General features: G+C 33.8%; 1 protein-coding gene across 1 annotated transcript in view; it reads left to right on the top strand.

Moving 5' to 3' along the window:
- The window catches only part of LOC119837269 (proteoglycan 4), a 39,671-nt gene that overhangs the window by 21,553 nt on the left and 5,604 nt on the right, over positions 1-12,514 (top strand). Inside the window, exons 2-8 of the mRNA XM_038362785.1 lie at positions 6,439-6,491; positions 8,340-8,620; positions 9,102-9,261; positions 9,453-9,626; positions 9,846-10,024; positions 10,675-10,810; positions 11,122-12,491. Coding sequence (XP_038218713.1) covers positions 6,459-6,491; positions 8,340-8,620; positions 9,102-9,261; positions 9,453-9,626; positions 9,846-10,024; positions 10,675-10,810; positions 11,122-12,491 — 2,333 coding nt within the window. The 5' untranslated portion in view covers positions 6,439-6,458. The remainder of the gene's footprint in view (positions 1-6,438; positions 6,492-8,339; positions 8,621-9,101; positions 9,262-9,452; positions 9,627-9,845; positions 10,025-10,674; positions 10,811-11,121; positions 12,492-12,514) is intronic.

Genomic DNA, 12,514 nt, shown 5'->3' with positions numbered 1-12,514 from the left:
AAAACACAAACATAAATTATAATTGCAATATTCGAAAGCAATAAAGTATTAAATCAAATAAATAATCACATATATAAAAATATATGTACATTTAAATCACAAATATGTTTGAACTCGAGCCATGTAACTTATAGACATATATGTAAATGTAATAGTCGACAAGTGAAAGTTCTCATCCCATCAGTTTCGACTTATGTAATAACTATAATAGTTCACTGTAGGTAGATTCTAATACGATAAAGTACAAATTGCGTTGAATGCAATTTATTGCTTTAGTTGTGATTCGAATATATAATCCTATACAAATATGCCAGTAAAATCCTATTTTTTTTTCACTTGAACAAAATTTCGTAAATAGTTTTAGGCTTGACCACAGCTTTACAATGTTTTATATCAAATAAAATGATCGTTAGTATATACATTGTGGGACTAATTAAAGACGTATTCAAATATTCAATTTTTAATAAGTATTTACGTTTATTTTAATTTATTTAATTGTTCTGTAAAACTTTAAATTTAACTAAATAATCGAAATATAAAAGTTACACGATTACGCCATGCTATATTATAAAAGAAAAAATACTACTACACATCCAAACCTTATAAAACAGTTTAAATTCAATACAAAAACCAGTATCTATATCATTGGGTTAATCTGTTTAAAACTACCTGGTTTTTCGTCTGAATTAAATAATGACCCATCGCTCAACACGCAAACAACTATAAGGAAGTAATATACAACTGAATTAGCCAATCATCGCTATATCAATACCATATATGGAAGGGAATTGTGTTGATAAAATATAGCAAATTCAATTTAGCATATAACCTTATTATATAAAGATTGTTATTTTTATTAAAGCGAGATCCTACTGTTAAATTAACATAAACTGAACTTCGCTTTTATACGTATGCAAATTGTAGATCAGTTTTTATAACACGCTAAAAAACATATCATAATAATATACATTTATATTGGTTATATTAGGTCCCATCTTCAAGTGTACATTTAATGATAAAACAAATATTTAAATTTGTTAACAACGTATTTTGACCGAGGTCAAGCTATTAGGAATTACAGTGTGTAATACATAAATGCTAGGCCATTTTTTTAATATATTAAGTCAACCAATCTTAACATTACGTATGAATAGGTCACAACCTCTTCAAATATTCGCGAGGCGATTACGAAATGATTACATATGTAATTAGATGCAACGAAAACATAGTAATATCATGCATTCGAATAACTGTTATGTCAAGGGCATAAGTTCTTGTTTACGAATTTCGTAGCCCTAATATTTGCGCAATACCGCAAAACTCTGAGACAGTAATTATGGGTTCGTCTCGATGATGGTTTTGCAATATCGAAAACAATTTACGACATCGTATTGTACAATTATATATAAACTAAATAAACATAATACAGGTTTATGGTTTTATCATATTATTTATTATTTTCGTCGGATTTTTCAACGATTAAAATTAATGAATAATATAATTTAGCATTATATACCGGATGTTAATTATCAACTTTTAGTCAAAACATATGAATTATTAACGCGAAGTAACAGGTATAGGAATAGTTAAAGATACGGTGTTTGAAGAATGTCTACGAAATTTCGTAGCAAAACGATAAAGCTTTAAAATGTACGTATGAAATGCCATATTTCTCAAATACGATATAGTTACGGAGATAAAAACGTTTATCATTACATAAATTTATGGAAGTTTTTGATTATAGTGGTTTGTCGACATGCCCTTTTATGAAGCTTTTATATACATAATTTTACCAACAAAGAAACGCATGTGACGATGTTAGATGATTCACATTGAATTGCAATAACGTTATTAACGATTTTCTATGGACTAAAGCCCCTTTCAAGTGCCGGTAAGTTAGCCATAAATCATTTGTGAGATTGAAACTGTGAGTGAGAATTATGATGCGGAAAATGTTTAAAGTTAGTACATTAAGTATTTGAAACTGTTTATAAGGAATAAGGAAGATAATAATGAAATAGAAAACATTATTTCCAATTATACATTTACACGTATTATACGATTTTCGTAAACATTTTACGTATATTCGCTTTTGATTTAATTAGAGAAACCGTAAAAACTTAGTCGTCATAACTGCCAAAACTACCACAAACCTTCATCTGCATGTATTTTTTTTTTATATTTTACTAGCTGCGCCCCGCGGTTTCACCCGCGTAATTCCGTATCCCGTAGAAATATGGGGATAAAATTGCCTATGTGTTATTCCAGTTGTTCAGTTGTCTACGTACCAAATTTCATTGTAATCGGTTCAGTAGTTTTTGCGTGTAAGAGTAACAAATACACACACATCCTTACAAACTTTCGCATTTATAATATAATAGGCTTTCGATATACAAAATTCGTAATGTTATCTAATATATTACTCGATCATGCTTAAATACTCTCTAGATATACATAATATGGTAATATTTCGCAAAGTGAGAAAAACAGAAAGCCATATAACAGTTATTTATATTCACATTCTATTAACTTAATTATTTACTAATTTACTATATTAATATGCATAATACATAACACGATTATAGTGTGTATAATTATAATAGATTATTTAGTAACGTAACACAATGTTGTAATATAATAGACTAGTAGATATGGGCAGTGCTTGTAACTATTAGTAGGTTGAGTTTGTGAAGATTCTTTGAATTCATAAGAACGTGTTAACTTTCGTGACTGACGTTAAATTGATTTTTACGCAAAAGAATATAAAATGTTTTCTTATGTGTATTAGTTGAAAATGTGTATTATAAACTTTAAATTATGGTTTTAATAAAAAAAAAAAAGAAATTTAGAACTTTCAGCCCGTAACCATTACCAGTAACTATTTAGTTACCAGTAACTGTGACGTTACCCCCTTGGTATATTATTTATTTATTTATTCTTTATTGATCTTAACAAAAGCTACAAAAACTTAATAAAATTACAATATAAATAATTGGCGGTCTTATCGCCATAAATTAATTATGTTGATTTATTCCCATAGATAATGATTCAATAAATTCACTTTTCTGCATACGCTAAAAACCATTGCCCACTCGTAGACACCCCTAAATTAAAAAGATAGTCTTCTTGTCTACGACTTACCTAAATTCATTATCACTACAGTCTTCATAGTATAAAACAAAGTCGCTTTCTGTATGCTTAAATCTTTAAAAATGCGCAACGGATTTTGTTGAGTTTTTTTTGATAGATAGAGTGATTCAAGAGGAACGTTTATATGCGTAATAACATCTATTAAACTAAGCCGAATTAACTCGTGCAAAAGCTAGTCAGCAATAAATGTTTAATCAATTTTAAAACAGAACACTCACTGATCCTACATTACACAACAAAATCCAGTACCAATCCAGAAACAACGTCCAAAAACGTATGAACAACCAACCGTCACAGTTCATTGTTGAAAAAAACATCATCGTAAACATATAAGGCGGTGTTCTTTTATCTTCACGTAAGCATTCATTGTATGCACAATCGTTTAATGTGTCATCGTGTCGCCCCTGACAGCAGATATACGATGGGAACCGTCTTCTTATGTAATGCATAATTGCGCCCCATATACCTACCTGTTTGACCAGTCCGGAGCTTTTTTACTTGGTGACTATACGTTTTTATTTGCACGGACGAAATTTTATGTCCGTTTTGAATTATTAAGTAAAGTTGTAAAACGATATAGATAAATATGAATACAGCGTTAAGGACCTAATTAGAAGATAATAAAAAATCTAATAATAGTTAAATGGTTCAGCATTCGATGTGCTTTATACATCGTTAGATTAAATACTGTGCGTTTCGTATACTTACATCTAAATATTAATATAATAAATAAATATTCATTCGAACCTTTACATCATGCCGCCTTTAGCAGGTACTTAATCTTATACAAATGAATATTATAACAGATATATCGATATAATAAAACAAATAAAATAGTCATGATTTACGCAAATTATCTTGAACACTTGACGTCCAGCAGCAAAATAAACGAATACATTTAAAATTAAATACCATTTAACGAACCACTGACAACAGATATATCTTGAAAAGCAATCCATAATTCACTTTTTGTCATGACAATAATTACGATATAAATACGCGATTATCAAAAACGCATGGTCACTACGTCGCTCCTTCTGTTATGTCATATTGACCATGGCACACATAACATTCAGTTATTCCATAAACCCTTTGAGGATTCATGCATAAATTTCGATTTTATTGAAGAATATATTATTTAGGTATTACTATTTTTGGTGAGGCCAATGTCGTACGACAATTTGACACCTATGTTACGAAATATAATACTTAATGTGAAATTTACGAGCGGTTTTTTTTGTCAAATCTCTGTGAAATGTATTTAAAAACGCATCAAGTGTAAGCGGCCTTGTATATTTATTTATATGGAATGGGTAGTTACGATATAGTTCTTATACATCTAACAAAAATTGAGTATTAATAATTAATTTAAGCATTAATTTCTATTCTGCCTAATGACTCGGACTAATGTCTAATATTTTCGTAATATTCATACGTATATATTTTCACTTCGAAATAGTTTTCACCATCTACTTAAAAATATAAATAATTTATTTCTATTTCTTTCTTCCAAACATTTATATAATCTAATTTTGCACGCACAAAACAACTTTAAAATTTTTACAACATTACAACGTGACTTCACAAATTCCAAACTCATTTGTTTATATGAAATATATTGCATATTAATACACAGACAATGCAAACGTAATTTAATTTAACATTATGCGTATTAGTCATAACAGAAACAAAATATGACGTGTTCAGTCTTCATCCCTTGAACTTTTGTAAAACATTTAATTACGTTGGCTAACCTTTGAGTATGTTATTAATATTATACGCTGATACACAATAAAACACATTATTATGGCATTTTAGAATTTATTGCCATGTACAGATTGGGAGTTACATACTTCTTGACAAACAATTATTACGTATCGTTTCGCAAATTGACATTTATTGCTCGCTAGCTGTTCGCCCGGTTTCATACGTGGTACAGATATAACCCATGTCACTCAATGTAATTACAGCTTTCTAATGGTGAAAGAATTTTTTAAATCGGTCCAGCCATTCACGCGTGGTGACGTGACGAAGGGATATAGGGATTCATTTTTATGCATGTAGATTAGGTATTAATTAATTAGATCTAGTTTTAAAGTTATATGGTTATATGGTTTACCATATTAATTAGGTATATAAACTTGGACCCCTAAATATATATAGAGCGTACATTTTTTGTACATTTATTTCCTCAAAATATATATGTATAAAATATTATTAATGTTATTCGTATTAAAAACATAGTTTTTAGAGCCGTGTCTTAATCAATTAGCAATTAAAACTAGGAAATGACGATCCCATAGATTTCAATATGTTTATACGGAAACAGCTGAGTTCAAACCACTGACCTCACGAAAACTATGTAAGCACAATTAAAACCATCGTGACCTGTCAGCGTATTTCAACTTCATTTTTAACATTTCACGCTTGTCTGCAATTCAATATCTTCAAATTTATTGAATACGTTAAGCATTGTAAAAATTGTCGCTTTTATGTTTATGATAAATATATTTCTCAATATATCGTAATCTTGGATTAAACATGAATAAAAATCGGTCAGATACTATTCGGACTCGGGACACTAAGGGTTCCGTACAAATAAACTAAAGAGCAACTGCCAAAAAATTTGTTTATGTATTCAATTTATACATACATATATGTACATTGATATATGATCGTGCCAACCGTTGCTTAACCGATTATTTGTTATTTATATTCTATATTTATAAATATATTTATATTTCTATATTTATATCTCTGAATATTTCAACTGTCTAACTATCACGTTTCATGAGATACGGCCTGATAAAATAATCGACCCAGAGACAGACAGACAGACGAATTACAAAGGCTCAGTGATAGAATCCATTTTATCCTAACTGGGGCAAAGAGCGTCGACAGTACTCCGTCATACATTCCGAAATCGGGACACATGGTATATGAAAATCCTTATGTATTAATAATAATAATAAAGCCTTTATTTGTTCCTAACTCATATCTAATTACAATTTAAAGATGATTGTTAGTATGGTTAGTATTGACAAAATCTGTTGTTAAATTCCATTTCTATAATATTTTATTAGATTATTATTAGTACAGCATGTAATTAAATATACTAAGGACCGCTTTTCGCGGTAAAAGCCTCCTCCAATTTTTTTTTTTCTTATCATCATCATCATCATCATCAGCCCTTATATGTTCCAACTGCTGGGACACACGCGTCCTATGAGGGTTCAATAATTACAACATTATACAATTTAAATAACTGAAATATCTATATTGTTCCAGGTCCCCATGAAGCGGCTGTCATGCGTATAGCGACACTGATTGCACTCGTGCAGGTGAGATTGACTCTTCACGACCATTAACACTATATAATATACCATTATTATACAATGTAATTGATAAAATTATGGTGGTTGCGCATTCTTGACTTTTCACGTATAATATTTAAAGTGCATTCTATACATCACGCACATTATTGTCTAGATAGGTGTATTATAAAATGATTGTATAAGATTCGCATTAATAAAATCAGATTTTTATAGAGATTGTATGTATATACCGGAATGATTGTGGCTTATAGTTTGTTGGAAATTATTACACTGATAATACAGTGGTAAATAGTTGCTTTTGCATGAATTTAAACGCGCAATCATATTCATTTAATCAAAGAAGAAACAGCGTAAATAGTGGTACTAAATATAATCCTCTTAAACATGCATCGTAGATAAGTATCTACGACAATATTCGGCGCTACTTCATAACATTTTATAATCTATTGTAGCTCAAACACACACACACACATGCTCAAGCACACGCTCACGCACAGACACATGCACACATACATTTTTGGTTTTAGTTACCATAGTTAATTCTAGTTACAGAAGAACGGATCCTCCTGACAGATTTTCTTCTAAACCAGGACCTATCTTGAAGTATGAAATAAATGTTTAATTTATTGACATAAATATGGATAATACCGTTGATAAAAACAGCGGAAATTAAAAAACTTCGCAATAAGACTTTTGTTACCATTACACGAACGAAGAATCTGTACTAATATTATAGAATGTGAAAATAATTGTGTATGTCTGTCTGTCTTTTCTTTACGCCTAAAGCACTAAACCGATTTGGATAAAATTTGGCGTAACAGATTATGTAACATAAAATTCATTTTTGCTACGAAAATTATTCGGGTTTTACTTAAACTATATGAGCGAAGCCGCGGTGTAATTACAGGTTTAACCACCGGCCGCTTCAATCTTACCCTTTTCCCCTTTTTCAGTACCTCTCTAACTACAGATAAAACAATATAATCCTGCTAAATATCTATCGTAGTGTAATCAATATATCCCTTTTAAATACTAAGTGTAATCGACACCGTTTCATCATAAAGCTCATACAGTCAAAGGTCAGCCCTATACCGTATGACGCAAATCACTATTGTTTTAGTCTTACTATGTTCTTGTAGGATTTAAATTTTAAATGGGTTTTGAAATGCAGATGCGCACGCGCATTATTATTGTTCATACGAAATTTCGAAATGATGAATTTCAGATACTTAATTAGTATAATTAGTGTACTTAGTATCTGACGGGCCTTTCTAGAAGGCTAAGAACAAGATGTCAGGAAATCGTCGGTTAGCCAATTGTGTAAGAATATACTAAAACAACCCTCATGGGAGGCCTGTGTCCAAGCAGTGGGAACGTATGTGGGCTGATGATGATGATGATGATGATGATACTAAAACAAAAAAATGCATCACACATTAAAACCAGAGTGTACCACTCTTATAATTTTCATCTTGATTAATTGGACGCAGATACTTCCAAAATTTATAAATATGTGAGAAAAGTACATTGTTAGCTCTCCAACAACAATTTTTTCATCTGAACATCACACTAATATTATCAATGTGAAAGTTTGTTTGTTTGGATGTCCCACAATCATTCAAAGGGATTTTGATGTTGGTATACAGACATACAGAGAGACAGATATCCAGGCGGAGTCGGGACGAGCGTCTAATAATTAATATTTAATAAGACAATCCTGTTGTGTTAGGTTTTTATGGCAAGACCATCAAAACCCGTAATCATATAGGTTAATATAGTAAATCTCATTATATGAAACTAACATGAAAAAAAGACAATATTATTTATTTATTGATAACAATCCTTTTTCTGTAGCTGTCGCTCGCTACAGCTGTTTCAGACGAGAACACACTTACAGCGGCCGAGTTGAACCTCGAGCTTGCTGGCGACAATGCCCTGTCCCCATTCTACTCTTTCGAGTCCAGCGATGAGACCGGAGTGAACTTCGTGAGAGGGTCGCGTGCCGCTGACTCCCCTCTCTCACCAGACATTGATGTGCAATGCTCAGCGGACTATATTGACGTAACTGTTGAATTCGCTGATGTCTTTGATGGTATTATTTACAGTAAGGGTTATTTGAATGACCCGAAGTGCAAGTAAGTGGATCGTTATTTATACTTATTTAGAATTAGTGTTTAAGATAATAACTGTTACTTAAATTATGCAACATATAGGTAATTTCACTGCAAACGATTGTAATGATGAGGGCACACATGATCTGAAAGTCTATAATATTCCAAAAGAAGTATTAAAATGTATTTCGATTTTTTTGGGATCATCTTTACATCATTTCTGATAGCGGTGTTATTGTAAATATTTAAGAATACCGATTTATTATTAAATTAATGATAATTCGATAATTCTTCTTATTATTTATATTGTAATCATGCATCTTACTATTAACCGACCAACGAATATTCTGTTTTTTATTATATCGCAAATCTAATAACTTATAATATATATTGATGATAAATTGTTGTTGGTAAAACAAATTGTACATTGGTAAAACAAGTTCCTACCAATAAAATTTTATACCGAGTTAAGATAACATTTTTCTTAACAATTTCCTTTTCCCAGGTACGTGTCCATTGGAGGTAGTCAGTCCCGGTACTCATTCAGAGTACCGCTGAACGGCTGCGGCACGAGACCTCTATGCAATGCATGTGGCACCGTGGATAATGTTCTGGTCTTCCAAACGGACGACTTCATCCAAGGCCCTAATGATTTTGCGAGAAAGGTCAGGGCAAAATCTGAATTAGATTTAAATTCATTACTTTGTAATAATACGTCATTTCTATGTTTATTTGTATAAGATGGCTGTTTATCCTAAACAAATACACATAGCAATGAAAAGCAAATGATTTTGAGAAGTTTATTAATATTATGTTTGTCTACATACTGAGTTACTTTATAACGGTTTTTTCTCAGGTTTCATGCGCCAGCACAGCTCTCGAAGTTAGCACTGGAGTAGTTAAAAAGGAACAATCGCATGTATTAAAACTGAAGCCATTTATGGTTGATATGTTGGATGTAGTCGCAGTTCAAGGTCCAGCGGGAGGATTGGAATGCTGGATGGATATACAGAAAGGAGTCTTCCCTAATGTAAGTTGTTTAGAAGATAAGATTCATTCTTTAGTAGTTAAGCCTCTTGTCTATGCAAAATTTTTACCAAGTCCGATCAGCCATTTATATCCAATATCCAAAGTATAATGTCGTATGAGTATCGAATTAAATCAATAGGACGTTATTTATCTACATGAATATCACACAAATATGTAATTTTTAATCACGTACTTAATGTCGTTTTCAATATTATTTCAGACAACTCCTTTGGAGAACTCGATTAAAATTGGTGAATATTTAACCATCCTTATTTACTTGAAAGACATCAGAAATCAATTCAGTTTGAAGGTTCACGACTGTTGGGCGTATGACAATGAAGACTATGATAGCCCGAAAACAAGTAAAATACAGCTCACTGACAAGGAAGGATGTCCAAAGTATGTATTTGAGTTTTAGTAAAAAACGCATCAAATATATACTAATATATTTTTACATTATTGTAAATATTACATTATATGACAATATATTATATGAACGAAAAGTAAGAAATTAATTGAAAATAAATTGATAGAACTGAAAGTTTTCAATATATATGCCCATGTCTGAGTACACCATCAACAAGACCCCTAGTATATGGCAGCCCTGCTAGTCATAGCTATGGTAGCAGTCATGGTAACGACAGGGCAATGGGTCCTAAGAATCACCGGCTGAGTTAGACCGCCCGTGACCGATCAAAATCTTTGAGGCAGGCCTTTATCCAGCAGTGGAAGACCCACGGTTGAATCGACGACGTTTAGATTAGATTGTTTACTGCTATATTTACAGATATATTTTTATTTTGATACAACTAAAACTTTAAATAATGGGTTCAGCATTTGCGTTCCTACATATATTAACCATGTGAATTAGGACAAAGACAATTCATCATCAATCAGTCATTAATTTAAATTCTCAGCAACACTGTTCCGCAGATCAAGAAGGTCTCGCCAACATAATCCTGTTTTAATATTTTACCCATTAAAGCCTATGGTCTATGTCGCCAAGGGTAACAAAAAAAAATACAGTACAGTGAATAACATGTTTTCAGGAAAAAGAAGTTGATTGACTTATGGCAAAAATCAACAAATACTGGTAAGAGCGGAGCCACTTTGATAACTTACAGCAAAGTGAGCGCTTTTCGATTCCCAGAGACTGACCAAGTATATTTGACATGTAATGTTGAGGTAATAATAACTTTAAATACTCTTCCATGTATAATTAGATTATAATAAGATTAGAAACAAATTGCTGTCTAACTAAGATATTAATTAATTTATTAATCAGAAAGATAAAAATGAATTTAAATCCGAATGCCTTCTTTTAAATTTACCCTAAAAAAAACCCTAACCCTAAGAAAGTATGCCTCATCTACGAATAAAATTAAAATAAATAAATGGATGAAGGAATGTGATGATAAAGATAGTTCAAATTAAAATCTTAATTATTTGTTAATTTGATAAGGTGCTAATTTATTTCTGTTCTATTTTATTTTCAGTTATGTACCAGTGAATGTGATGCTAGGTGTGGTGGAACAACGACTGAAATATCAACCACAATAAGACCACAAGTGAAATGTTATCCAGGTTCCCCTGACCCACAATGTCAGACAGCACCTCCGCAGATAATTTGTGAACCTGGAAGTAATGATGCTCGGTGTCCCAAACCAACCACACCAGAAGCGCCACGGTGTTTCCCAGGCAGCTCTGACCCAAGATGCCCAAAACCAACGACGCCAGAGCCACCAAGATGTTTCCCAGGCAGCACTGATCCACGATGCCCTAGACCGACCACACCAGAAGTGCCAAGATGTTTCCCAGGCAGCACTGACCCAAGGTGCCCTAGACCAACCACGCCAGAGCCACCAAGATGTTTCCCAGGCAGCACTGACCCAAGGTGCCCTAGACCAACCACGCCAGAGCCACCAAGGTGTTTCCCAGGCAGCACTGATTCGCGATGCCCACGACCGACCACACCAGAAGCGCCAAGATGTTTCCCAGGCAGCACTGACCCAAGGTGCCCTAGACCAACCACACCAGAGCCACCAAGGTGTTTCCCAGGCAGCACTGATTCGCGATGCCCACGACCAACCACACCAGAAGCGCCAAGGTGTTTCCCTGGCAGCAGTGACCCACGTTGTCCGAAACCTACTACTCTTGCACCACCAAGGTGTTATCCGGGAAGCGACGATCCACGTTGTCCGAAACCAACTACACAAAAACCAGTGTGTTACCCAGGATCGCCAGATCCCAAATGTCCACAACCACCTAGGCCCTCAACGTTAACACCGGCAACATATCTGCCACCTACAACAGCAGAACAACCAAAATGCTACCCAGGCAGCAGTGACCCACGCTGTCCACAACCAACTACTCCTGCACCACCAAGATGTTTTCCCGGAAGCACAGATCCTCGCTGTCCTAAACCTACCACTCCTGAACCACCACGATGCTTCCCAGGTAGCAGCGACCCCCGCTGTCCACAACCTACAACACCTGAATCACCACGCTGCTTCCCAGGCAGCAGTGACCCACGTTGTCCACAACCAACTACTCCTGCACCACCAAGATGTTTCCCCGGAAGCACAGATCCTCGCTGTCCTAAACCTACCACTCCTGAACCACCACGATGCTTCCCAGGTAGCAGCGACCCGCGCTGTCCACAACCTACAACACCTGAACCACCACGCTGCTTCCCAGGCAGTAGTGACCCACGTTGTCCTCAACCTACTACACCTGCACCGCCAAGATGTTTCCCAGGAAGCATAGATCCTCGCTGTCCCAAACCTACTACTCCTGAACCACCACGTTGCTTCCCAGGTAGCAGTGACCCACGCTGTCCCAAACCTACTACTCCTGCACCACCAAGGTGTTATCCAGGAAGCGACGATC

The sequence above is a fragment of the Zerene cesonia genome, chromosome 27, assembly GCF_012273895.1.
Source record: "Zerene cesonia ecotype Mississippi chromosome 27, Zerene_cesonia_1.1, whole genome shotgun sequence".
Classification (NCBI taxonomy): domain Eukaryota; kingdom Metazoa; phylum Arthropoda; class Insecta; order Lepidoptera; family Pieridae; genus Zerene; species Zerene cesonia.
Note: the sequence above shows the minus strand (reverse complement) of the source record. Positions and strands in the feature narration are given on the sequence as shown.